Source organism: Sturnira hondurensis, unplaced genomic scaffold (assembly GCF_014824575.4).
Source record: "Sturnira hondurensis isolate 20B ecotype Veracruz unplaced genomic scaffold, ASM1482457v3 Scaffold0020601, whole genome shotgun sequence".
Classification (NCBI taxonomy): Eukaryota; Metazoa; Chordata; class Mammalia; order Chiroptera; family Phyllostomidae; genus Sturnira; species Sturnira hondurensis.
Window position 1 is genome coordinate 3,585,832 of NW_028093232.1, and position 27,923 is coordinate 3,613,754.

The 27,923-nt window shown below is 48.3% G+C and overlaps 1 protein-coding gene across 1 annotated transcript; it reads right to left on the bottom strand.

The window, feature by feature from the left end:
* Positions 1-11,652: 11,652 nt before the first annotated feature.
* Positions 11,653-27,687, bottom strand: ESYT1 (extended synaptotagmin 1). The gene is made up of 31 exons (XM_037030286.1): positions 26,708-27,687; positions 25,059-25,100; positions 24,508-24,642; positions 24,310-24,383; positions 24,111-24,183; positions 23,886-23,975; positions 23,671-23,726; positions 23,150-23,273; positions 22,888-23,064; positions 22,694-22,776; positions 22,334-22,382; positions 22,118-22,204; positions 21,925-22,017; positions 21,625-21,696; positions 21,321-21,407; positions 19,796-19,945; positions 19,313-19,468; positions 19,004-19,180; positions 18,758-18,840; positions 18,599-18,647; positions 18,400-18,489; positions 18,011-18,106; positions 17,645-17,716; positions 17,465-17,551; positions 14,038-14,178; positions 13,766-13,920; positions 13,345-13,443; positions 13,132-13,263; positions 12,948-13,053; positions 12,694-12,743; positions 11,653-12,499 (listed from the first exon to the last, which is right to left on the bottom strand). The coding sequence occupies exons 1-31, from the start codon at positions 27,098-27,100 to the stop codon at positions 12,460-12,462; spliced, it is 3,318 nt and encodes a 1,105-aa protein (XP_036886181.1). The 5' UTR covers positions 27,101-27,687; the 3' UTR covers positions 11,653-12,459.
* Positions 27,688-27,923: the final 236 nt, after the last annotated feature.

The following is a 27,923-nucleotide window of genomic DNA, read 5'->3' on the forward strand; positions in this document are numbered from 1 at the left end:
CACTCATACTAATAAGTCGATAGGGAGGTAGGCTGGAGATTTAAGAGGTGGAGAGTGTTCCCATGTATCGAACTCCTACTTTTGCCCTGAAGTAGAAGGTAAGAGAGGGACTTACCTGATTTGCTAAGAGAGGAAGTAGGAGGAGGTGACTTGAGAAAGTAGTAAGGATTTGACGTAGGGTCTGCGAAAGATAGGAGACAGCTTACTGGGGACCCATTCACAAATACTCATTTAATATTTACCAAGTGCCTACTCTGTGCTTCACACATAGACGTGCTGAGCAGCGTGGAGGATGGATGCAGTGGGAGATCATTAATTTGTAATGGTGCCCATCGACAAGGTAGTGATTTCCTTCTTCCGGCAGTACTCAGCTGCTTGAGTGACTAGCTGGGGGAAAGCAGCAGCTGGAGTGGCAATGGGCTGGAGTTTTGTGGAATGGAGGTGGTGGGTGAGCATGGGAGTGAGGGAACTCAGAGTGTGAGTATGAGCGTCTGTGGGCCACAACTAGTAGAGAAGGAGTGAGTGTAGCAGTGGCCCATTAAATTGAGAGAATATGGAAAGTCACTAAAAGCTGGAGTTGCAATGAGGTTGAGGAAAAAGTGTGCTGGTTGGAGATAAAAGTTGTAGTTGCAGACAACAGTGCATTTGAGATTAGTATTTCAAAGGATATAAAAGAACGCAGGAACTAAGATGAGTAGTCATGGAGTGAATGGTTGAAAGGGTAGTGAGGCAAAGATCAATGAATCCGAGAAGAATGTCCCTTAGGGTTCTTTCAATTGCAAATAGTAAAACTCTGACTAAAACTGGCTAAACAGTAAAGATTTACTGGCTTATGTAACTGAAAATTCAAGAGGTCACATGGGTTTTAGGTTCGTTTTGGTCCAGAAGTACACGACATAACAAAAAGGATCTGTTCTCTAATTCTCTTGCCACTGTTTCCCATCTTAGCTTCTTCCCTGGGTCTCCTCCGGGAGCTAGATATGGCTTAGCTGCCTAGCTATGACATCCTTATACTACAAGAGGAAGTGAGTGAGTGAGTTTCTCTTGACCGCTGGAATTAATCCCTAGACTTCACTTTGACTAGACCAACTTAGAAAAATGCCTGTCCACACTTGAACCTTATAATCACTCTGGCCAGGGAGGTATCATGCCCTGAATGGCTTACCCACCCTTGTGGCCACTCAGAGTATGTCTGTGCCCCTGGAGGTGGACTGAAGTCCATCCAAATGGGAAGGAAACCAACAATGTCTACCACAATGAAGAACTGTGATGCTAGTTGCTGAGTGACCTACAACGTACACTAAAGATGCTAGGATGGTAGCAGTATGTAGGATGCCACACCATTTGGTAATATTTTTTAAAATTGTTATTTATTGCTTTTAGAAAGAGAGAGGAAGGAGCCCTGGCTGGTGTAGCTCAGTGGCCTGAGCGCAGGCCTGCAAACCAGACGATCGCGGTTCGATTCCCAGTCAGGGCACATACCTGGGTTGCAGGCCAGTTCCCCGCAGGGGCCAATTCCCAGCAGGGGATGCACGAGAAGCAACCATACATTGATGTTTCTCTTCCTCTCTCCTTCCCTTCCCCTCTAAAGATAAATAAATAAATAAAAAAGAGAGAGGAAGGGGCAGGAAAAGAAACATCAATTTGCTGTTCCACTTAGTTGTGTACTCATTGGTTGATTCTCGTATGTGCCCTGGCCATGGACCAAACCTACAGCCTCACTCAGCACATCAGGATCATGCTCCAACCAACCGGGCTGCCCAGCTAGGGCCTCCCTTCGGTAATATTGAGTAATATTTAGTGAATAACAGAGCTGAAAGAAAATAAAGGGAGTTTATAAGATTGGCATTGTCTCTTAAGGAGCTGAAATTTCTATTGCTCTGAGAATTACAATAGGGAAGCAGCACTGGGGTGCAAGGAGAATGCAAACCCCACCTCCTGGTGTAAGTATATGGGGTTCAGGAGAAGGAATCTTCCCCTGGAGGGTGTTCCAGGTGAATGAAGTCTCTTGGGAGGTAAGCAAGATTTTACAGGAGGCCAGAGTGAGCTTTGTATAAACAAAGGTAAAGAATTATAAACGAGTGAGTAGGAAGTGTTACATGGAACTAGGTTTACAGGGAGCACAGTGGAAAGATTTGAGATGAGAGGAGCAGAGGAGGTTGTTATCAAGGCCTGTCAGCTACTTTCTTTGCTCTCTTTTGTATATCACCTATCTATCTAGATATCCAGCATGCTCACCCAAGAGAGGAACATGGATATGAGAGAGAAGGAGCAGTTGGTTGTCTCCTTATGTGCCCCGACAGGGAATTAAACCCACTACCTAGGTATGTGCCGAGACCACAGATTGAACTTGCAACCTTTTGGTGTATGGGAACGATGCTGCAACCAACTGAGCCAACCTGCCAGGGCTCTTTGTTCCCTTTTACACCTTCCTTATGTTCAGTGATGTGTTGTTATACTCCGCTTGTCTGATCACCCTACTCCTTCCTAGTTTTTTTTTTAATTTAAAAACTTTTTTAAAGGGTTTATTTATTTAATTTTAGAGACAGAGGAAGGGAGGGAGAAAGACAGGGAAAGAAACATCAATGTGTGGTTGCCTCTCACGTGGCCCCCACTGGGGACCCAGCCCACAACCCAGGCACGAGCTCTGACTGGGAATTGAACCAGTGACCCTTTGGTTTGCAGCCCGAGCTCAATCCTCAGAGCTACACCAACCAGGACTAAAAACTTTATTTTATTTTATTTTATTATTTATTTAAAATATATTTTATTGATTATACCATTACAGCTGTTCTATTCCCCCCTTCATTCCCCTCCACCCTGCATACCCGCTCCCCCCATTCCCCCCTTTAGTTTATGACCACATGTCTCAAGTTCTTTAGATTCTATATTTCCCCTACTATTCTTGCCCTCCCCCCTATCTATTTTCTACCTACTGTCTATGCTACTTATTCTCTATACCTTCTCCCCCCTTCTCCTCCTCCCACTCCCCTGTTGCTAACCCTCCATGTGTTCATTTCTATGGTTCCACTCCTGATCTAGCTGTCCTCTTAGTTTGCTTTTGTTTTAGGTGTGGTTGTTAATAACTGTGAGTTTGCTGTCCTTTCACTATTCATATTTTTCATCTTGTTTTTCTTATATATAGTCCCTTTAACATTTCATATAATAAGGGCTTGGTGATGATGAATTCCTTGGATTTGATCTTATCTGAGAAGCACTTTATCTGGCTTTCCATTCTAAATGAAAGCTTTGCTGGATAAAGCAATCTTGGCTGTAGGTCTTTGGATTTCATGACTTGGAATACTTCTTTCCAGCCCCTTCTTGCCTGGAAGGTCTCTTTTGAGAAATCCGCTGACAGTCTGATGGGAACTCCTTTGTAGACTGTCTCCTTATCTCTTGCTGCTTCTAGGATTCTCTCCTTCATTTGAATCTTGGCTAATGTAATTCTGATGTGCCTTGGTGTGTTCCTTCTTGGGTCCAACTTCTTTGGCACTCTCTGAGCTTCCTGGATTTCCTGGAAGTCTATTTCCTTTGCCAGACTGGGGAAGTTCTTATTATTTGTTCAAATAAGTTTTCCACTCACGGCTGTTTCTTTTCCCTTTCTGGTACCCCAATAATTCGGATGTTGGAACATTTAAAGATGTCCTGGAGCCTCTTTTTTTTTTAAGATTTTATTTATTTATCTTTAGAGGGGAAGGGAAGGAGAGAGGGAGAGAAATATCAATGTATGGTTGCCTCTGGTGCGCCCCCTGCTGGGAACTGCATCTCCTTCTGGGAACTGGCCTGCAACCCAGGCATGTGCCCTGACTGGGAATCGAACCACGATCCTCTGGTTTGCAGGCCCACGTTCAATCCACTGAGCTACACCAGCCAGGGCTCTCCTCATCTTTTTGAATTCTTGTTTCTTCATTCTGTTCCGGTTGAATGTTTTGTTCTTCCTTCTGGTCCACTCCATTGATTTTATTCCCAGTTTCCTTTCCATCACTATTGGTTTCCTGTGCATTTCCCTTCATTTCAATTAGTTTAGCCTTCATATGTTCATCTAATTTATGACTAAAATAAACCAGTTCTGTGAGCATCCTGATCACCAGTGTTTTGACCTGTGCATCTGAAAGGTTGGCTATCTCTTTGTTGCTTAGAATTATTGGCTCTGGGGCTGTGAGGTGTTCTTGAGCCATAACAATTTGGTCTGTTTGTGCCTGTTACGTATGAGGGGTGAGCCTTAGGTATTCACCAGGGCCGGGTGACCCAGTCGCTGGGTAGTGACGCTGTATGTGGGGCAGGGTCCGAGAGGGAAAAAAAATGGCACTTTGCTTCACTCTGTGTTGCACCTCAGTCCCTTCTGCCACTTTCCTCAAGCAAACTGGGACCTTCTGGTGCTGATTCCCATATGGGTGGGCTTGTGTGTGTCCTGGGTCTCTCCAATGAACTTTCCTGTGAGGGTTGGAGTCTCTCCCTGCACCTCACCCCTCACAAGTGTTTTCAATTGGTGTTTTGAGGCTTTATTTAGGAACCTGAGTTGCACGATCTGTCTCGCTCCCCAGTTACCTGCGCGTGAATGTGGGACCACTGCTGGGTCAGCCAGCTATCTTCCACATGGTGCCCTGCTTCTCAGTCGCTGCCTCGCTGGATCTGCCAGTCGCCACCTGGGTGCCCAGGGTCTGCCCGGTGCCAACTTGTGCCCCCAGTGTTCCTTGCGTGCCTGGTGTCACCACTTCCGGTGCTGCGACCCATCTCCGCTCGGTTCCTGGACTCCACCCCACCTACCGGTCTGGATGAATGTGTCTATTTTAACTCCTTGGTTGTTGGACTTCCATATAGTTCAATTTTCTTTTAGTTTTGCTTGTTACTTTGTTTCTGAATTGTTGTTGTCCTTATTTTGGTTGTTCGAGGAGGCACAGTGTGTCCACCTATGCCTCCATCTTGGCTGGAAGTCCCCTCTCCTCATTTTTTTGATTTCTTGTTTCTTCATTCTTTTCTGTTTGGTTGTTTCTTTCTTCTGGTCTACTCCACTGATTTCAGTCCCAGTTTTCTTTCCATCACTATCGGTTCCCTGTGCATTTTCCTTCATTTCACTTAGTGTAGCCTTCATTTTTTTCATCTAATTTGTGACTAAAATCAACCAGTTCTGTGAGCATCCTGATCACCAGTGTTTTGGACTGCCCATCTGATAGGTTGGCTATCTCTTTGTTGCTTAGAAGTATTGGCTTTGGGGTTTTGAGCTGTTCTTCTGCTTGAGCCATAATGTTTTGGTCTGTTCCTGCCTGTTACATATGAGGGGTGGAGGCTTAGGTGTTCACCAGGGCCTGTCAACCCAGTCACTGGGTTGTGACGTTGTATGTGAGGGCGGAGTCAGAGAGGGAGCAATGGCGTTTGTTCCTCTCTCTCTCCCCCCTCCCTCCCCCTCCCTCCCTCTCCCTCTCCCTCTCTCCCCCTCTCTCCCCCACCTTTGCCCTCTGCCACCTCCCACTAGCAAATTGGGCCCTTCTGGTGCTGCTTCCCAGGTGGGTGGGCTTGTGTACATTCCAGGACCCTGTGGGTATCTCCAACAAACTCCTGTGAGACTGAGAGCCTTTCCTGGCACCTTCACCTCCGAAACTTTTTCCAATTGGTGCTTTTAGGCTTTATTTCCTGGTGCTGGGGCCCTGGGTTGCACGATCTGTCTCACTATCCCTTTTTTCACCTGGTTTATCTGTGAGTGAATGTGTGACCACGGTCAGCCAGCCGCCTTGTGCCCTCACTGAGTCTGCCCGTTGGTTGACACCCCACGCCTGGCATCTGCCTACTGCCACCTGTGCACCTGGATTAGTCTGGCAGCCACCGCTTTTTCTTGCCGTGACCCCTCTCCACTGGTCGCCGACTGCACCCCTCTTACTGGTCTGGATGAATGGTTCGTTGCTGTCGGACTTCAGACCAGTTCAATTTTCTGTCTGTTTTGGTTTCTAAATCTTTGTTGTCCTTAAACTTGGTTGTGCGAGGAGGCACAGTATTTCCACCTACACCTCCATCTTGGCCAGAAGTCCCCCTTTTTTTAATTTTTAAAAAAGGATTTTATTTATTTATTTATTCTTTCTTATTTATTTATTTATTAGGTTTTTTAAAAAAGTTTTATTTAGAGAGAGGGGAAGGGAAAGAGAAAGAGAGGGAGTGGGACATCAGCATGTGGTTGCCCCTCACATGTCCCCAACTGGGGACCTGGCCTGTAACCCAGGCATGTGCCCTGACTGGGAATAAAATCAGCAACTCTATGGTTCACAGGCCAGCATTCAATCCATTGAGCCACACCAGCCAGGGCAGAAGCTTTTTTTTTTTAGTTTGATATAGTCCCATTTACTTATTTTTGCTTTTTTTTTCATCTTTTTAAAAATATATATTTTATTGATTATACCATTACAGTTGTTCTATTCCCCCCATTCCCCTCCACCCGCACACTCCCTCCCCCACCATTCTCCCCACCTTAGTTTATAACCACGTGTCTCAAGTTCTTTAGATTCTATATTTCCCCCACTATTCTTGCCCTCCCCCCTATCTATTTTCTACTTACTGTCTATGCTATTTTCTGTACCTTCTCCCCCCTTCTCCTCCTCCCACTCCCCTGTTGCTAACCCTCCATGTGATCTTCATTTCTATGCTTTCACTCCTGATCTAAGCTGTCCTCTAGGTTTGCTTTTGTTTTAGGTGTGGTTGTTAATAACTGTGAGTTTGCTGTCCTTTCACTATTCATATTTTTCATCTTGTTTTTCTTATATAAGTCCCTTTAACATTTCATATAATAAGGGCTTGGTGATGATGAACTCCTTGAACTTATCTGAGAACCACTTTATCTGTCCTTCCATTCTAAATGAAAATTTTGCTGGATAAAGCAATCTTGGCTGTAGGTCTTTGGATTTCATGACTTGGAATACTTCTTTCCAGCCCCTTCTTGCCTGTAAGGTCTCTTTTGAGAAATCCACTGACAGTCTGATGGGAACTCCTTTGTAGGTGACTGTTCCCTTATCTCTTGCTGCTTCTAGGATTCTGTCCTTCATTTTCACCTTGGCTAATGTAATTATGATGTGCCTTGGTGTGTTCCTTCTTGGGTCTAACTTCTTTGGGACTCTCTGAGCTTCCTGGATTTCCTGGAAGTCTATTTCCTTTGCCAGACTGGGGAAGTTCTCCTTTATTATTTGTTCAAATAAGTTTTCCACTCGTGGCTGTTTCTTTCCCCCTTCTGGTACCCCAATAATTCGGATGTTGGAACATTTAACGATGTCCTGGAGGTTCCTAAGCCTCTCCTCATTTTTTTGTATTCTCATTTCTTCATTCCTTTCTGGTTGGATGTTTCGTTCTTCTTTCTGGTCCATTCCATTGATTTGAGTCCCAGTTTCCTTTCCATCACTATTGGTTTCCTGGACATCTCCCTTCATTTCAATTAGTTTAGCCTTCATATGTTCCTCTAATTTGTGACTATAATCAACCAGTTCTGTGAGCATCCTGATAAAGTGTCCTGAACTGTGCTTCTGAGAGGCTGGCAATTTCTCGGTCGCTTAGAGTTATTGGCTCTGGGACTTTGAGTTCTTCTTGCACCATCTTTTTGGCTGTTTCTGCCTGTTCCGTAGCAGGATCGGAGCCCTAGGTCTTCACCAGAGCAGGGCAAGTCAGTCGCTGGGTTGTGACGCTCTATGTGGGGGCGGGGTCAAAGAGGAGCAATGATGTCTGTTTGCTGTCTCATGCTGAGGTCCCCACAGGTGCAGCAGCTGCCACCCTCACCGGGCCCACGTTTCATCCCACTGCAGGCGAGTCAGCCCTCGCCCCCTGGGGCCTGTGCTTGAATGTGCAACTGTGGTCAGTCTGCCCCACACCCTGACTGAGTCTGGGCTACTTGAGCGCCTGGGGCTGGGGATCTTTTCTGCCCGACCCTGCTCCGCTGCTGGCTCCGCCCCTCTTACTGTCCTGTTGAAGTGTTAGTGGTTGTCGCACTTACTATAATTCAATTTTCTGTTTTGTGGCTGTGTCTTTGTTCTCCAAACCTTTGTTGTATTCAAACTTGGTTGTGGGAGAAGACAGTGTTTCCACCTATGCCTCCATCTTGGCAGAAGTCTATTTTTGCTTTTGTTTCCTTTGCTTTTGGTGTCCAATTCTCTTCTGTTTCTTTTTAAAAAGAAATTGTATTTATTTATTTTCAGAGAGAAAGGAAAGGAGAGAAAAAGAGAGGAACAGAAACATCAGTTGGCTGCCTCTCCCACACCTCCAACCAGGGACCCGGGCTGCAACCCAGGCATGTCCCTATAGGCAATCGAACCAGTGACCCTTCAGTTCACAGGATGGCACTCGGTCCACTGAGCCACACAAGCCAGGGCATTTTCTGTTTCTTTAGGACAGTTTTACTTTGATATTTCAGTAGTACTTGACTAATACTCCACAAATGTTATCTGGATTCCAGCCCAAGAGCAGAGAAGTAAACTGGCCCTAGGTGGTGAGGCTCAGTGCCAGCATTTGAACGGAAAGGTCGCCGGTTCAATTCCCGGTCGGGGCAAATGCCTGGGTTGTGAGTCAGGTCCTCTGGGAGTGTGTCCATGTATTTCTCGCACATTGCTGTCTCTCTCCCCTTCTTTCTCCCTCCCTTGCCCTCTCTCTAAAAGTAAGTGAATAAAATCTTTAAAAATTTTTAAAAAGAGAAGGAAATTTACAGGTGGTAGGGAGAGGAATTGCTGCTGGTGAGAGGGCTTACTGCACCAAGAAATGACACATGGGAGTCTGACAGTGAAGAAAGAGACAGAAAACTCTATAAAGGTAGGCAAGATTTTGCCCATCAGTTGACAAGGATTTAAAAAAAAATTAAAATAGCCAGGAGAGAAGTAGGAAAACACATTTTTTTTTTTGTAATGCTGGTGGGAATGTAGAAAACCCATACAATCTCCTTAGAATGCAGCTTGGAAGAATGTGTTGAAAATCATTCAAGTACAGAAGTTGACCCACTCATTCTACTTACCCTAATGAAATCATGTGAGATGTGTACAAATGTTTTTGTTTATGTTCCCACAGTGAATAGGAAAACAATGGGGTTCAGTTAAATTCGGGTGCATTCTATAGAATTAATACACAACCACTGGGCAAAGAATAAAGTTATATTTTATTCTTTGAATAAAAGAATAAAGAATAAAGTTATAAAGAATGAAGTTATATTTTCAAAGAATATTTAACGGCCCTGGCGTGGTGGCCCCGTTGGTTGGAGTGCTGTCACGAGCGTCAGAAGGGTTTAGGTTCTATGCCCCGTCGTGTACCTGGGTTGCAGGCTTGATCCTCAGTCAAGGTGCAGATGGGAGCAACCAGTTGATGTTTCTCTCTCACATCAGTGTTTCTCTCTCTGTCTCTCTCTCTCTCTCCCCCCCACACTGCGCTTCCCCTTCCTCCTCTGTCTCTAAAAAAAATCAATAAACATATCCTCAGGTGAGGATTTAAAAAAAGAATATTTAATGAAGTGTAAAAGTGCTTGTGTTGAATGAAAAAAGCAGGTTTTAAGACAATGCTAATTTATAAAATAGGTACTCCTATAAGCATGTTAACTTTTCTGCCTGGTGTTAGTGACTGCGTCACCTTAAAGAAGGCTGCTGACTCTTCTGCCACTTCTGTTGCAGCAGAAAGGAAGGGGGCAATCCAGGCTCTCTTCTGTTGACACTTCAGGCCCCTGCTGACTTCCTTTTACATCTTGTTGACCAGAGCTGGGTCACCAAGCCAGTTGCAGGGAAAGCTGGGAAAGTGACCATGTAGCAGAGAATCGTGTGATTAATTCCTTGGCCTTGACACAGTCACAAGGAATGCTCTGGGGCTTTTTGTATATAGGGAAGGGAGGGAAATGGCTGTTGGCTAGACAACTGTGTTGCCACACTCAGTTAACTACAACACACTGTTTGGGCCAATAAAGCCACATTCCAGTAGGGAAGTCGTTGGAAACACAAGTTACAGGGTACTTCTGTAACTGTACCTGCCTTTCTCTAGAAGACATAGGTGTCACGTATGTCAGTGTGGAAGCCTGGCTGTTTGAGGAATAACAGTACATTTATTTAATTCCTGTGATTAATGACCCTTAATGTGTTCGATCTTTGTGTATAGAATTGCAACAATGTATTGAATCGCCTTATCTTGTATTCAATATGCGGACCAATTCTTCCTCCCTTGTGTATCTTGAGAAGGTTGGAAGAGTATCCCTTCTGGAACGGGATAATTTGTGCCATGTCCTCTATAGTTTTCTAGAAATGTTTATGGCTTGAAGTGGTCAACTAGGTCAACAGTGCTTCTTAAAGGCACATTGCAAGATCCCTGTTATATTAGCTGAAGCCAGCTAGAACAGGTCTTGGGCCACATGCCCAGTACCAAATATGACAGAGTCCTTAGAAATATGTTCTTCTGTCTTGTATTTTTGGGGTTTTTCCCACTAGTTTCTGGGTCAGGTGGAGAAAAACTGAGATCTCTTGCTCAGAGCCAAGGCTTAGGATTCTCTTAAGTTGCTGGGAAGTAGAATGGAAAAACCAGAAATGACTACAAAGGTATTATTGAAAAATAAAACAGGAGCTGAGTTAATAGGAGGCATGGAGTTTAACTTCAGCTTTTGCTAATAAGGTGACTTTTTGGCAACTCCTTGAGGAACATAGTTTAGTTCTTTCCCCTGAGCCTTTCCTCTGCTCCCAGTGGGCAGAATCCTGAAGTTTATGCTCTTCTGGAGATGATAAGCCTCCCGAGGCAGATATGAAATCTCCCAAGTTCCTGTTTCAGTGGCCGTTTTCAGTAGTTCACTCGTCCTCCACCCCGCTCTCCCTTCACGTGACTGTAGAACAGGTGGAGCACAGCTCCCACAGCTTCCACTCCAGGCAGGGCCCGAAGGGAGCAGAGTTCAAGGCAAGCAGGTCTGATGGGTATAAAATGCTGTATTTTGCCACAATGCACTGTATAATGCACTCCCGTGTACAGTGTGCACCCACATTTTTGGCCGAAACTTTCAGGAAAAAAACCCCTTTGTTTCAACTTTTAAAGTCAATGATTTATTTACTTATATTTAGAAACAAAACTGATTATCATATTCCAGGGTATCATTTTGCATATAGATAGTTATTGCTTTCTAGAGTTACACTTTTAACGCATAAGCATAAATAAAAGTTAAAAACATTCATAGAGATACAGAATTAATACTACCATGTATAATGCTCAACCTTATTTTTCCCTCAAAAAGTTGGGCAGAAAAGTGTGCATTATACACAGCATAATATGGTACTTCTCATTTTAGCTGCCCATTGGATGGGCCGGACATCTTTTTGGTTGTAGGTAAACATTATACTGAGACACTCTGAGCCTGTGCTGAGTCACAGAGCTTCCAAGTTCACTGGGTTTGGGAGTCCTTTCCCTGGAACGTCCAGGAGATAATGGTCAGCAGACAAGTTGGGTGAGTAACACACTTCATCAGTGACTGGGAATCAATCCCACTTGAAACTCAGCAGCAGCTGCTTTACACAGGGCCTTTGACCGTCCTCAAAAGAACCAATGCTCTTGGTGGCTGCAACCACAGTACGTTCTGACCACTAAGTAAACTGACATGATTTGAGAGTTGAATAAATGCTTGTGACACTTAAGCATCTGATGGGTAGGCTGAGTTCCATCATTAAGGAAAAGAGCCTCAGCTGGTTTGATTTTAATGTTTAATGTAAGACACAGTGAATTGGCAGAGTTGGTGCAGAATGAGATTCAGTTCTAATCAGTGAGTTAACAGCCTGGGCACCTAGACAAAGAAACTGGCCCTGCTGTCCTGAGCCCTCCAAGGCCCTCTGCACAGCACCAGCCAGAGGCTCCAAGAGCGATACCTGCTAGTTGAGGCTTGATTAGAACCTAAGTGCTCTCAATCCCTGGAGTGAATTGGGAGACTGGCTGGCACCAGTCATCATAGCAGATATAATTTTCAGGACAGGCTTGAGGAAAGTGGGGACAGAATTGGACTTGGGGGCCTGGGCTGCTATACATTTGCTACATGCAGTGGCCCAAGAGGGTCAGAGCTTGAGTGGTGAGCATATTCACCTTCCCACCCACGTGTTTCCCCTCCCTGTTTACAACAGGGAAGAAGGTGATAAAGAGGAAAGATCTTTCCAAAATTGTATTTGGCATAAGCTAACGCCACTGCTAGTGCTGCCAGTGGCCAGGCACAGGTACAGAAGGCCCTGAAGAGCTGGGAGGAAAGGAGACTTTGCAGGCAGAGTAGGAAATAGCCAGCTCAGGTCCCGGCTCCAGGAGCCCAGAATAAAGGCCGTGCAGTAAAGAAAGGGTAACATACGGTCTTCCTCTTTGGTCAGGCAAAGGCCCTGGTGCGAGCCTGAGAGGTGAGAGGGCTGAGGGCTGCAGGCTCAGCCCTCAAGCCCTAGCTTTTGGCTCATTGCTTTGAGGCGGTAATGCAGCAAGAGGCAAGGCAAAGAGACAGCAGGCTGTTAATCCTGGCTCCTAGGAGCTGCCTTTGTCCTTGTCATCCATGAGGTCATACCTGTGGGAAGAAGCAGAGAATACTCAGGTATAAAGTTGACTTTTGTGCCTGCTTATGAATGAGACAGAAACTAGGGGCTTTTGTACTTCAGAGAATCAGTGATTCTCACCTCAGTGTGCACCCCTTTTTCCCTTCCCATGATTGGGATTTCTACTTAATACCTAGGCCCGTCCCCAGCCCATCGAGACACTCACCACTGGGCCGCGCCTTGGGAGAGGTCTATCTCAGCGAGATCCACCTGCACCTGTGTTGGAAGATGGTAAAGACAAGCTATTATTTTGATATCTCCACAGACCATGTGCCATCATCACACTTCCTGGTCCCAAACCAGTGCAGAGGTGATTGGGTCACCTATAAAATAACGTTGCCTGGGGTGCTTCCTCCCAACAGCCTTGATACCAGCAGCTTCTAACTCTCACTTTTGCCCTGCCCATGCTCACCCTCTTACCTTCCCCAGCAGCTCACGCTCTCTTGACATGAAGGAGGAATTAGACTTCACGGAGACATCTAGCTTTCGCCGGAGGGCCTCATCCATGGGCAGTTCCCACTCGAACCTAGGGAGAGACTGGGTGTCAGAGGCAAGTGTCCTTGTCAAGCCTGCTACCTCTCCATTTGAACACCCACCGACTGACCGTTCGTTAAATTCAGGATTTAGGGTCCTCTTCTTCTGTGAGGTCTTCTTCTTGGTGCCCCGGTTCTTGTCTGGCAGCAGCAACAGTGACACATAGGGGTCGGGGGGATCCCGCCCATTCTGTCGAAGGGCACTGCAACAGGAGGACAAGGTGATAAGGCAACACAAGGGAGGGATGGGGAGAACTTGGAGAATCGAATGGATGGGGTCTCACCGGCAACTGTGAACGATGCTGACCAGCTTTCGCTCCTCACCGTAGTACCAAACTGTCAGTCTCACCTGGCCCAGAGGCCCAGCTGGAGCTTCAGCAGGGCTGCGGAGAGGTGGAGGTGGGTCTGGGAGGGGGCAGTGCCTAGGGAGCCTATAGCTCATCCTTTATTGATTGATTTAAAGATTTTATTTCTTTTTCGAGAGAGGGGGATGGAGGAGAGGGAGATAAACATCTATCGGTTGCCTCTTGCACCCCCCAAACGGGGACCTGGCCTGCAACCCAAGCACGTGCCCTGACAGGGAATGGGACCAGTGACCCTTCGGTGTGCAGGATGACGCCCAACCCACTGAGTCACATCAGTCGGGGCTGCAGTTCATCCTTTACATTCCCGAGTGCATTCTATCTTTCCATCCTAGTCCTTTACCTGTCACCATGAGTTAGGCGCTGCCGGAGCTCTGGGGCTGAGGAGGGGATGTGAGGCTGCCCACCCCAGAGCTCTGGTTCTTCACTCAGTGATGAGGAGCTGTGGCTATGGCTGTGGCTATGAGCTTCCACTCCTGAGTGCTGGGACACCAGGATCTAGGAGGGCAAGAAAGCTGTAAGTTGAGTGGAGTTCTACTCCACTGCCTCACTAAGAGGTTGCAGCCCTGTTCCTGCCCACCCTCCCCCTCCTGCTCACCGCCTCCTGGAACTCACCCCCATCTGTGCTCTCAGTAGCACCTGCCCTTGACCGTTGTTGAGCGTAAACCAGCGGTCCACACAGAGCCTGTCGGCCTCAAGAAGCTCCGAGAGGGGCAGGGATAGTGAGCCCAATGCACCAGTCCCCTCACCCCGGACCTGTGGAGCAACAGCACTGTGATTAAGAGAAAAGATTTCATCCTAGTGTTCCTGGTTCAAACGCTTGGATTCTTGGGTGGTTTTGGTGAGAGACTCCCCTTGGTGAACGGCAGGGAAACCCTGACAGCAGTGGTAGGTGCACTGCTGCCGTCCTTTCTTAACCACAGTGTATCATCAGACTATCTTTACTCCCTAGCTTTCACCAAGTATACCAAGGGGAAGAACAGTAAAAATGGAATTAGGCCCTAGCTGGGTAGCTCAGTGGGTTAGAACAACATCCCAATCAGCCAAGGTTGCAGGTTTGATCCCTGGTCAGGGCACATATAAGAATCAATCAGCCCTGGCTGGTGTAGCTCGGTGGATTGAGCCCAGGCCTGCAAACCACATGATCACGGTTCAATTCCCAGTCAGGGCACATGCCTGGGTTGCAGGCCAGTACCCAGCAGGGGATGCATGAGAAACAACCATACACTGATATTTCTCTCCTCCTCACCCTCCCTTCCCTTCTAAAGATAAATAAATAAAATCTTAGAAAAAAAAAAAAATCAATCAGCCCTGGCTGGTGTAGCTCAGTGGATTGAGCACGGGCCTGTGAAGCAAAGGGTCACTGGTTTGATTCCCAGTCAGGGCACATGCCTGGGTTGCAGGCCAGGTCCCCAGTGGGGGACACACGAGAGGCAGCCACGCATTCATGTTTCTCTCCCATTCTTTCTCCTATCCTCTCTTTCTCCTATCGCCAACAATATTTATTGTTCTATTTTTTTAAAAAAGAAATCTAATTTAAGAAAAAGAATCAATGAGTGCATGGATAAGTGGAACAATAAATTGATGTTTCTCTCTCTAAAATCAATACATTAAAAATATTTTAAAAAATGAAATTAAGTTTAAATGTTTTCTGCTCATCCCACTCCATTTCCATACCCCAAAGGTTAACAATCTATAAAACCTTCCCTGTTCCTTTGTTTTAACGTAATTCTAATTAATAATATGCCTATATCTCTATTTCATGATTTGTCAACTTTGGTATCCATTGGTTCCCTGTTATGAATAGGAAGATGAGGAAGTACTCATTTATATTTCTACCTCTGCTAGTGTTAATAGTTTCATTATTTTATTTTTTTAATTCTCAAAACATTGATGTTTGAGAGCTACACTGATCAGTTGTCTCTTGCAGGCCCCAAACCAGGAACCCAGCCTGCAACCCAGGCATGTGACCTGACTGAGAGCTGAACGCTGAACTGATAACCTTTTGGTTCTCATGCCAACAGCCAGTCAATCCACTGAGTTATACCAGCCAGGACAAGAGAATATGTTTTTGATTGATCTTAGAGAAAGGAATGGGGAGAGAGAGAGGGAGGGGGAGAGAGAGATCAATTGGTTGCCTCCTGTATGTGCCCCAACCAGGGATAGAACCCACAACCTAGGTATGTGCCCTGACTGGAGACTGAACCTACAACACCTTTCAGTGTAAGAGATGACACTCCAACCAGCCAAACCATCTGGCCAGGGTAGCAGTTACCTTATTTTAAACTCTATTGGTTTCTCTTCATATTAATTGTTCATCTACTTTTCTATCTACTTTACTTATTTATTTTTAAAGATTTTATTTATTTTTAGAGAGAGGGGAAGGGAGGGAGAAAGAGGGGGAGAGAAATCAATTTGTGGTTGCTTCTTGCATGCCCGCATCTGGGACCTGGCCTGCAACCCAGGCATGTGCCCCAACTGGGAATTGAACTGGTGCAGGCGGGCATTCAACGCACTGAGGGCTCCATCTACTTTAGAAGGTATTTCTTGACTCCTCCATAAGAGGAAGTAAGCACCTCTATATTACCTCCCACTTCTCCTGTCTCTACCTCCCATACCTCTTCACTTTTGGTTCACCCTTCAACTCACTGATACCTTGTTTCTGCTGAATTTATGCCACTGAAGTTGCTGCAATAATCAGTGATCTCCTGGTTCAAAGTCAATGAGTAATTTTCAGTCATCCAGTTTTTCCCTCTCAGCAACATCTGGCCACTTCCTATCTTTTGGAACACTCTTCTTTCCTTACTGTAAGTCACCCTTTCCAGGTGAATGTCCCACTGCCCTGGCTTTACCTCAGGCCCTTTGAAGGGCTCTTCTTCCTCCACCTGCCCTTCTGTTGTTAGTGCCCAGCACGCTCATCCTTTGTCTGCTGTTCACGCTACACACGCTCTGAGAGACCTCATTTACACTACTGACAGGCGCTACCTGTTGCTTGCTCATGATGTTCAAAGGAGAGGGAAGAACATCGTTACAGGCCATAGATCTGCCTTCTGAAAGGCTGTCTCCCCTTGGATGTCCCTCAGAGAACTCAAATTCACAACCTTCTACTTTGTGCATTTTCTTTTAAAAAAAATTATTTTATTTATTTATTTTTAGAGAGAGGGGAAGGGAAGGATAAAGAGTGGGAAACATCAATGTGTGGTTGCCTCTCATGTGTCCCCTACCGGGGACCTGGCCTGCAACTCAGACAAACATGTGCCCTGACTGGGAATCCAACTGGTGGCCCTCTGGTTCACAGCCTGTGCTCAATCCACTGAGCCACACCAGCCAGGGCTACTTTGTGCATTTTCTATGTGTCGATGGCACCTTTACTAGTCCAGCCACCCATGCCAAAAACCCAGGAGTTAGCATCGAGACTGTTCCTTGTTCCTCCTCCCCCTCCATGTCAAAGTAACCACCAAATACCTTTGTCATTTCTTGCTTCAGTTACTCTAAAAATCTCTTAACTCAGCTACTTGCCTCCAGTGTTGTCCATTCTTTATAACCCTGCTCTCACCACGATCTTGCTAAAGCACAGCTGGGTGTGTCACCTTTCATTGCTGCCAATGGTTCCCTGTGCCTTTAGGGTAACATCCAAGTGCTTAGCGTAATATTCCGACAGCCCCTGTGATCTTGCTCCTGGCTGCCTCTCTAATCTATAATTTGCCTTCTTTCTCCTTCTTTTCTCAGCCTGAAAAGCTTCCTGCCCTTCTTTTCCTGGTCAGGACCTAGTTTCCCATAAGCTCAGGCTTAATCTAAAGATGGCTGTTTTACTGCCACCTCTTCCCTAGTCTGCGCTGGAACCTGCCTTTTTTCTCCACAGTGCCTTTTACCTCAGCAGCTATAAGTCTCCAAGTATTCTCTGGTTATTTTTCTTACAAAAGACAGTGTAGGCTCCATAAAGATGAAAACTAGACCTTTTATTGCTAAACCGATGTGCCTGGTTCAATGTCTAGCCCATGAGGGGAATCTGCAGAACATTTGTAGAATGAACTTATAGTACCTGTAACTCCAGGCTCTCAGTGCTTGGTTTCCTGATGAGAAAGGAGGCACTCTCATCCCAGATGGGGGCTGAAGTTTGGGGAACAGTCTGGTGGAGATGGGGGGTGAACAGCAGTGGTTGATGGTCTCTCCTCTACTCCTCTTGCCCCTCCCTTTCTTTCCACGCAGCATTCCCCCATACCTTAGTTTTATGAGTCGTGTCTCCCACAGTGACAGTAGCATAAGGGCTGGGAGACTTGGCACCTTTTCGGAGCTAGAAAGAGAATACAGTGTTAAATACTAAATACTTAGTATTTAATATAAATATAAAAACTGTCTTAAATTGGGACCGAGTTAGGTAGATTTTCCCCTCTCCTCTCACAAATCACATCCATAGCCGGCAGTCATGCCCTACCCCTTGGATAGGCAAGTCCTCCAACCCCAGCTCCACCCTAGTGAACAGAGGAATTGGGAATTCACTGTTATTCCAGACACACTAGGAGCACGTGCACCTCAGGGCAGTGGGAGGAGGGGCAGGGAATCACAGAGCATGGGGAGCAGATCTCACCGGCAGGTCCTCAGCCCGCTCCACGTAGACGGACAGCAGGGCTGCCGCCAGTTCCGCACTCTTCTGAGTCTGGATCAAACTGTTTACCTGCAGCACCTGGGGGAAGGCGCACAGTGGGTGGGAGAGTGGTGACTGACAGCCTGGGACCTGGCGTATGCCTTAAAATCAGACACAAGTGTCCCTGGCCAGAAAGCTCAGCTGGTTGGAGGGAGTGTCGACCTGATGCACCAAGGTTGACAGAACCAACCAATGAAATGTGCAAGTTAAGTGGAACAACAAATCAATGTTTCTCTCTCTAAAATCAATAAATAAAAAATAAAATAAATAAAATAAAGTCAGGTAGACGTGTTCATTTGGGGCCCCCTCCTCCCTCCAGTAGCCTTCCCTACCTCCTCTAACTCAGCAGCAGTGGGACGGGGGGTCAGACGCTCCAGACGCAAGTGCAGGCGGCCAGATGGGACGTCCTCCAGGGTCAGCCACTGTGGTAGCAGGTAGGGTTAAAACTTGGGGGTGTGGGGGCAGAGGGCCTATGAGAATAAGCCTTGGGTCAAGATCAGGGAAGACTGTTGATTCTAATTCCATGCTCACCTCGTCGAGGAAGCCACTGTTCAGGACGGTGGTGAGACTCACTTTACACCTGCAGAGGAGAAAGATTAAGACAAGAGGTCAATGGTCAAAGCCAAGTCTCTGTCTCCCTGAGGCCTACAGAGGCTCACCTGCTTCCCTGATGGACTCCCACCCTCTCACCTGCCCAGAAAGTCATCCTTGTCCAAGTCCTTGTCAAAAACCTCAACCTCTAGCTCTTGGCCTGGAATTGATGTGACAATCACCTAGTGGGAGAGAACAGTGCAGACAGAGTGGAATCTCTCCTTTCCTTCTCCAAATGACTGGGCACCCCCCACTGTTCCCCTTCCCCGAACTTTTCTGGACCATTCTCAGAGATGGGGGAAGAAAGAAGCAAACTGGGAAGAGACCTAGCCACTTAATTCTGACCTCAAAAACCTCATTCCAGCGGGGATTGAGATCTTCCCGAATAACACGGCTCCGGAAGCTCCGGCCTGCCAGCTTTAGTTTGACATAGGGGTCTGACTTGCCCTTCACCAATCCCCCCAAGAAACGGTCTTTGGCAATCAGGTCCTGGGCCTCTAACACATGGATCCGAAGAACATTCTGCAAAAAGCACAGAAAGGGGCACCAGAAGGCAGTCAAAGAGAAAGGAACCTGTCAGACCCAACCCTGAAACAGGCTTTGCACACTTACTGCGGGCAGACAGACCCTAGTCCTTTCCAGACAGAGACTTACCTCGGTCCCAAAGTGACTGTCAGGAGTAGTGTGATGGGGTCGAGGTGGGGCATCCACACTGCTGCCTGTCTGGGGACTCTCACTGTCTGGGTCCCAAGCACCAGCAGCACCAGGCACAGTGGGGAAGTGCACTTCTGATGAATCCAAGTACAAGATCTGGGAAGGCAGCGTGATTGTGAAATCAAAGAAGTGCAGCTGGCCACCAGCAGGCAGGTATGTGGGGACTTGGGGGCAGAGCAGGGGCGCGGACTAGGAAACCCGGCACCTGTCTTATTTGGGCTCATCTCTATGGGGTTCCCTCCATACTCATCCTATTTATACACCGTATCTTTCTCCAGTTAGATCTACAAACATTTTTTGTGTGTCTGCTAGGTGCTTCCATATATAATACTAGCTCATTTCATCTTAAAGTATTCCCCCTTCCTTATACTAAGGAATCTACAAGGCCCTTGCCCACCCTCGGCAGCCCCTCCCTCTCCATACCCTCATAACCAGCTTCATGTAGAGCCTGGAGTTTGGGCCAGAGCTGCTGAGCTGGAACCACTGGTCCAGGGTGAGTTCAGAGGCAGTCAGCAGGCGAGCCAGGGGCAGGGTCAGCGCCCCTAGAGTCAGGGCCCTGGAGTCATCCTTCACCTACGGGGAGAGGAGGAGGAGTTGGAATGCAGAGATTAGAGAAAAGGGAGGCATCTGGGGAAATGATAACATGTCTCCGATTCATTCTCTCCGTGCCCGCCCCAGACCTTTCGCTCCATCCTGGGCCATCCTTTCACAGTTCTTTTGCCCACTCCATGGTCACTTCCACCTGTGAGCATTCTGTTCTCACTACCTAGAAAGTTCTCATTCTCCTCTCTGCCTATTTAAATCCTAATTATCCCTTCAAGATCCATGTAAAATCCTACTTCACAAAATCTTTAGTTACTCCAGCCTCTGTACCTATCTCTGGCCATCCTCAGCACTATACTATAGATATTTTACTGCCACTAATATTTAATTCTGCTTGGATGGTTTTATATATGTGTGTTGTCTATAAAACTAGTGAGCTTCATGAAGGCAGGTACTGTTTCATGCTTTTTCTATGACATTTACAATATGAGGTACCTATTAGGTACTCAATATGTCCTTTGCTCTTTTTAAAAAACAGTAATTTGCCCTGACTGGTGTAGCTCAGTGGATTGAGCACCGGCCTGCAAACCAACAGGTCACTGGTTTGATTCCTGGTTGGGGCTTCATGCCTGGTTTACAGGCCAGGTCCCAGTGGGCCTGTGGGAGGCAACCACACACTGATGTTTCTCTTCCTCTCTTTCTCCCTCCCTTCCCCTCTAAAAATAAAATCTTTTAAAAAACAAACAAAAATAATAATGATTTTATTGAGCCCTGACTGATGTGGCTCAGTGGGTTAGGCGTTGTCCTGCTAACCTAAAGGTTGCTCGTTAGATTCCTGGTTTCGGGGCAGGTCCCCAGTAAGGGGCATGTGAGAGGCAACCGATTGATGTTTCTCTCCTTCTCTTCCTCCCTCCCCTCCCCTCTCTCTAAAAATGAATAAAATCTTTATAAAAAACATTAGTTTTATTGAGGCATAACTTACATACAATAAAAACACTCATTTTAAGCAGACAATTCTTAATTACAAAAAATGATTCTACACATGTAGGGAACAGGAAAGAGAGTACAGGAGGCAGAGTCTAGGTAGACGGATTAAAAATAGAAATCAGCCCTGGCTGGTGTGGCTCAGTGGATTGAGCGCTGGCCTGTGAACCAAAGGGTTGCTAGTTCAATTCCCAGTCAGAGCACACGACTTGGTTTCGGGCTAGGTCCCCAGTTGCGGGGTGTGTGAAAGGCAACCACATACTGATGTTTCTTTTCCTCCCTTCCCCTCTAAAAATAAATAAAATCTTTAAAAACAAACAAACAAACAAACAGAAACCAAAGGAGAACATGGAGACAAGGGTACAGACCTGAGAAGATGGAATAGGGTGTTCAGGAGGGGCTGAACAGATGATTATCTTACCTGTACATCAAGCTCCTGGCTTTGAGGGTCTTGCAGGAAGAACCGGAAGGCCTCCTCCCACACCGGGCAGTTGTTGCTATAGACAGCCTGAAGATGTGCAGGATTTGGGGTACATGTCACAAATTTTATTAACCAATGTCACCCCAATAAATTTGCTTAAAAAAGGGTCTGTATGACAGTATCACTTGTTTCTCCAGAAAGCCCTTGCCATTAGAGGCCTTCCAGAGGAAACTTCATCCCCAAAATAGCCCTCCCCACCCCCACTCACAAATGACGCCTCCTGCAATGATATCCTGGCCCTCACCTTGCTCTCCCGGGTCACATCCTGAATTGACAGTTGTACCATGGGGTTGGGTTCCTTGTTCCCCTTCTTCAGCTGTGGGGGGTAGAATCCATAAGTCAGTATCATGGGTGTTTTTGTTTCAGCGAAGGAAGGTGGGCTTTTAGCAGAATCTTTTCCCTGAGGTGGCTCTGGGACCCTTTCCTCCTCGAAACCCTTGTGTTACATGTCGCTGCTGCTAGAGCAAAGCAGACAGGACGAGAGAGGGTGTGGGAATGTGGTACCAAGGCTCCCTGTTCACCTGCCTTCAGAAGCCACACTCACAGGGAGATCCTGGGCCCGATCCAGATAGACAACTAAGATGGCAGCTGACGGAGGTTCCGGTCGGGAGGAGACTCCTCGATTCCACTGTAGGACCTGCAGGGGTAGCAGCAGTCAGACCCTAGTCCCCACAGCCCCCTATGCTTCCCGATACCCATTTCTCCCCTGCCAGCTTCCTGTTTCCCACATTAGCTACCTGCTCCAGCTTTTCTGCGTCTGGCAAAAGTGACAGCCATTCTAGCCTTAAGTGAACTTGGCCTTGCCCGCCTTGTAGAGGGAACCACTGAAGGAAGAAGTGGAAGGAAGTCAGGCATAGTACAGATCAGACAGCCATCCAGCCTCTTCCCCACCAATGCAGCAGCCATTGTCTGCTGAACGGGTGAGACCACCCCCTGTCTTCCTCTCAACTTACGTCATCCAGTACTCCAGCCTGTAACACCTTCCCTACATCCAGCTTCGTTCTGTGGAGGCAGGCAAGGAGGGGAAAAGGGGGGGTGCTGTAATTAGTAGTATGTCGTTGACTCTCTACTCACCCAACCAGAAATAACTGGAAGATCTCAGGACTCCCTTCTTCTTACACTCAGGAGAGGATTGTGGGTGTGTGCACACCCACACACAGGCCTGTGGCGGGGTGGGGGCAAGGGGGCGAGGGGCAGGGAGTTTGGCAAGGAAAACGACCGCAATTCCCAGGCCTGGAAGAAGATGATGACAATCACCTTTGTGGCCTTGCTAGCACTGAGGCGTTAGAATCCTAACACAGGTGGAGTCTCACCTGCCCAGAAAGTCATCTTTGTCTGGGTCCTTGTCAAACACTTCCACCTCAATCTCCTGACCTGGCACCTCGTGTACTATCACCTGAAGGGCACAGAGGGATAGGGGTCTCACGGGCTGGGACTCTGAGGACCGTCCAATCAGCATTCTCCCTCGCAACCTTCCGAGGCCTCCCCATTTCCCCAGCTCTCTTACCTCGTAAGTCTCTCCCCACTGGGGGTTGAGCTCCTCGTCGATGACGCGACTACAGAAGGTCTGCGTGCCCACGCGCACAAGTGCATAGGGGTCGGACTTGCCCTCAATCAGGCCCTTCACGTATTTGTCCTTGGAGCTTAGCCCTCGGGCAGCCAGCAGGTGAATCCGAATGATGCCCTGGGTGTAGGAATCCAATAGTGAGAAACTATGGGCCCAGAACAGGGGTTCTCAGAAGATCTGCTTAATGGGGGCGAAGTCATACCCTGGGCAGAGGGGAACGTAACTGGGCCACGTCATGAAGGTCAGGCACCAGGGGCACCAGCAATCGGTTGGGCAACACAAGGAAGGCAGCGATGGAGTCCATGATCATGGTGTCAGACAGTGAACTGAATGAGGGAGCAGAAAAGGTAAGGGTGGCCCCAACTTACAATATCCCCAAGCCCAACTATGTTTCCCACAACCAAGGGGCCTAAAACTAGAAGTCAGTCCTTTTCTGAAACGCCTTTGTTACTCTTCTACCCTCATTTTCCACCTACTGCCCTGTCCCTTCTTCCTTTGTTTTGCCCCTGTTGAACAGTCTGCAGCCCTCTTCATTCTCTGCCAAAGTGCCTGTTCCCCCACAAAGGAAAAGTTACCACATGGTACTTTTCTGGGTATTTGTCTTATCTTTCCACCTAGGCCCAAGGCTCCAGGAAGACACCACTGCGTCTGTCACTGCTCTGTGACCCTGGGGTGCCCAGGCCAGGCTGGACACTTCCCGGGTGCTCAGTAAACCCTTGGTACCTGAGTCCTGGGATATCCAGCAGGTTTGTCATCCCTGTCCAGTTGATATTGAGGGTCTGGAAGGAAAGAGCAGAGCCATCAGAACACAGCATAGGGTGATGTGGTCATATCCACCTAGCAGTTGTCTGAATTCACCCTTCTTGTCAATTCCCTTCTCCATTCCCCACAGCTGGCCACCCTCGCCCTCCCACTCCTGTTTCCCCTTCCCTCCTTACCGGGCGCCGAATAAAGAACATTGACACGGCCCCCACAATAGGAAGGTCTCCAATGAGTGGCTCAAGAATTACCCGCAGGACACCGTGAAGCTGGGATAAGAAGAGAAGATCAAAGTTTTTCCTCAGAAAATGCCTCTTTCCCCCCGCCCCCCCAGACTTCCCCATATCCCAGGAAACTTAGGTCAAAGGCTCTGTACTATGGGGGCACCCCGATATCTGCCCCACCTGCATGCCCTTGACTCCTGCTTTGCAGAAATATTTCTTCACTTCCACATCAATCTGTAAATCACCTACATAGCTGGGGATTGGTGAGGAAAAGAACAAAGAAAGTTAGTACTTGGCTGAAGTGGGAGGAAGTGGGGTCAAGTGAGAGTGACCAGGATCCTGTTGAAGGGGAAATGGGAAGAGTTGTGAGTGGTGTTACCTGATGTTCAAGTCCAGCAGGATCTGTTCTTTGTTCTGACCAGGATGCACCTTGATTCCTAGGATGCGCAATGGCTAGAGAGAGATGAATTCTTCAGAGAGAGTGAAAGGGAAGGGAGGAGTATCTCAAGACCCCTGGGGCGCCCACCTTCCCTGTCCCATCTCCTTCCACGCATTACTTTCCCTCTTGCATACATACCTTTTCTCCCAGTTCCACTCGTGTAAATGTAAACGTTTGCAAATGGGGGTTGGATCCTCGAACAGCTGGGGCCACAGTTTCAGCCAAAAGCTTCTCCATATACTGGCCCAGAAAGGGCCACACCTGGGCCACAATCTGGAAGGAAAGGAAGCCAGTCATAGAAAAAACCCAGTCCTCCCTCTAAAGTCAAGTTCCTTCAGAATCCTTCCCACAGAGAGCCCTGGGGACTAGGCTGGGGCTAGAACTGAAGTGGCAGGGTCTGGCAAGAGAAAGGAATCTGCCCTGGCTGGTGTGGCTCAGTGGATTGCGTGCTGGCCTGTGAACCAAAGGGTCTCCAGTTTGAATACCAGGCTGGGCACATGCCTGGGTTGCAGGCCAGGTTCCCAGTAGGGGGCGTGTGAGAGGCAGCCACATGTTGATGTTTCTCTCCCTCTTTCTCCCTCCCTTCCCCTCTGTCTAAAAAGAAAATAAACACAATCTTTAAAAAAAGTAGAGAAAGGAACCCCATGCTTCCCTCATGAAAATTAAAAATCAAGTCAATCAACCCTCACCTTATTTAGCCACTCAGCCTTTTCCACATCCGGGAAGCTGACCTGGAAGCGGGGAAGGGAGAGATGTTGATGAGCACACCCTCCACCTGTGGTTTCCTACTAAGGTGCTGGGGTGGGGGTTGGGATGCCCACAGAAAAAAAACGGAAACCTAAGTGCGCCAGGGCCTCCTCACCTCCTCACCTCAGGGGTTGGGGGAGGGGCTGGGATGGCCCCAGGTATCATTCTCCCGGGAGAGTTTAGGGGCACTGAGGTTTCTGAGAAGAGGAGCCAATGGGATATTGGCCACACAAAGTTGCTTCATGGATAGCTCTGTTATGTGCAATGACAGCTGCTGGAGCAGAGGAGGAGTGAGAAGGGCACATGCTTTCTGGAGGGGGAGGTCCTGCCAAAACAGTTTGGGGAGGAAATTCTGGGACTGGAAAAGGCCCGGTTCCTTTGTGCAGCCTTCCCTCTTCTCTGACTGGGGCTTCTGTGTCACAAAGATGAAAAGGGAAGCAGATCCTCAAATCAGGGAGGGACCAAAAGAGCCATTTAGGCCTTGGCTTGTTCCCCCCTTTATTTGTTTTTATCAGATGTGGCTCCTTTTATGGGAAAGAAGAATACCTGTGCTTTGCATTGGGGGAGGAGATGGGGCAGTTGCTTCTGGAGGAGTAGTTTCCATGTCGAAGAGCAGGAGGAAAAAAGGACAGTTGCTGCCTGGCCTACAAGTCCCCTGGGACCACTCCCCCCCCCTCCCCCGTTTTCAGCCGAGGGCCTGGGAAGCTTGGTGGCCTCTTTCTAGAGTCAACTTTTGTTCATCTCTCCTGCCTCTGTCCCTCTAGACTGGCACCTCGGCTGGGAGGAGCATATAGGGAGGAGTAGGGAGAGACTGGGTAACGGACTCTGTCCCTGCAAGGCCTGAGGGAAGGCATTGGACTCTCCACCAAAGGAAAGGGACACAACGATAAAGATCTGATCTGAGAGCTCACAGTCCGGAAAAGGGTGGGGCTGGCCGGGGCGGTGAAGTGTGGGCTGCGGGCACTGCAGTATTCGCCCTCCCCAACCCCCCCCCCAATCCCCCAGCACCCCCGCCCTTCGTCCAGCAGCCGCCAGCCCTGCGGCGCTCTGCGGCCGGACTGCCCGAGGCTGGAAGGTGGCGGCGGCCGGAGGATTCGGCCAGGTGCAGGAACCTAAGCTGGGCAATGCTCCCAGGGCTGTAGCCCAGCGGGTCGCCGGGGTTAAGCGCGGGAATAGAGAAGAACCTTACAGCCTTGAATGGGTTCAGGGAGGAATAGTCTTGAGGACGAGAGAGAGGTGGGAACCCTCTGAGCAGCTGCGGGAACGGGGATGCCCAAGAGCTGCAAAGGCGTGAGTGCCACTAGGAGCGAGTAGGAGCTTGGCTGGGAGGGAGAGCCACGGCTTACTTGCCCAAGCGTGGGGGAAGGTCTCCTGATTCTGTGGAAGGAACGGGCTCTGCGCGTGCAGAAAGGCAGGGGTGGTGGGCAGTCGGTCCCAAGAGACACGCGGATAAGGGGCAGGAAAGGAAAGTCTGGGTGGGGCCCATTGTCTCTGGGTGGGGAGCTGACTTTAGAGATAGGGATGGAGAGCCCTAGAACTGAAGGGCTAGAAGGGAGCTATGCTGCACTGAGGGTTGAGGGTGGTCGCTCACCCACGCAGGCAGTTCTCGATGGCTCATGTAAAGTGTTTTCGTCGTGAGCCGCTCCTCATCGTCCAGCAGCTGCCGCGCTACTCGAAGGCTCCGTTCTTTCTCGTCGCGGACCCGGCGCCAGCCCAGGTAGAGGGCGAGGCCGAAAAGCACGAAACCCACGCTGAGTCCCATTGCCCCGGCCAAGTACACTGGCACCAGCACCAGCATCCGCCGCCCGAAAGAAGTCAGCATCGCCAGAGCCTCACCTGCCGCGCCTGGGCGGGCAGGTTGGTCCTCGGAACTCAGGTCTGGCTTTGTGTGCGCAGTGGGAGGCTGGTCTGGGGGGTCGGAGGGAGCTGAGGGCTGCTGGTCCTCGGGGCTGGGGCTGGAGCCGTCTCCGGGGGAGCGCTCCATGGTGCCACCTCTGGGAGGAACCGCTGGACCCACAGACCAGCTGGAGGTTGCCAAGTCTTAAAACCAGCTGCCCCCCAGCATACCGTAAACCCTAAAATGGGGGAGGGGACATCAAGCCACACCCTTTCTTTCTAATGCTTTGGGTTGGTCCGCAACGCAGAGACCAAGGTGGAGTCAAACGACCGAAACCCCGCCCCTCTTCTTCCAGGAAGGGGAGAGGGCTCCGGGGAGGCAGGACCTCCGTGATTGGAGGAGAGTGCCAAAGGCGGGAAAAGGAAGAAAGAGGCTAAAGAGCAGCATTGGATTGGCTAGAAAGAGAAGGTGGTGTGGTGTACCATTTAAAGAGGCAGGACCAGGAGCTCCCCGACGTGGGATTGGACTGCTTGTGGTTTGACATCACGCAGAGCTGCATCGCCAATTACTTGGTTTTTAGAGAGAACTGGAGTTGTGAAGTTGGTTTGTGGAGGGTCAGGATTCACTTCTATTCCACTCGGTTTGGCAGGACTTGGCCTGGGATTCCTAAATGTTCATTGGTCATCTAGGGATAGTTTTCATATGCTAGGCACATTCCTTCTGTTCCTGGCAGTCTTTAATAAGGAAAGGAAATGATCTTATTCAGAATGAAAGTGTTCCACGGCCTACCTACCCTGCCTATCTTGTCCCTAGTCCTCTACCATGTCCATGCAGTGCAACGACAGACGCTAGAGAAGATGGGAGAATCCGAAAATTACAGTTGAGATCATCTAGCCCTCAGGGAAGGGGGGGGGGGAGCGAATGAATAGGAAGTGAGGCTCTTTTTTTTTAGAAATCTCCAAGGGTTAGT

Excerpts from the sequence above, each read along its gene's own strand:
- ESYT1 (XM_037030286.1), bottom strand. The coding sequence starts at position 27,100 with ATGGAGCGCTCCCCCGGAGACGGCTCCAGCCCCAGCCCCGAGGACCAG. Across the intron at positions 23,727-23,885 it reads TGTTCTTTATTCGGCGCCCG|ACCCTCAATATCAACTGGAC; the intron begins GTAAGGAGGGAA and ends CTTTCCTTCCAG. Across the intron at positions 13,264-13,344 it reads AGCATCGTTCACAGTTGCCG|TGCCCTTCGACAGAATGGGC; the intron begins GTGAGACCCCAT and ends CTCCTGTTGCAG.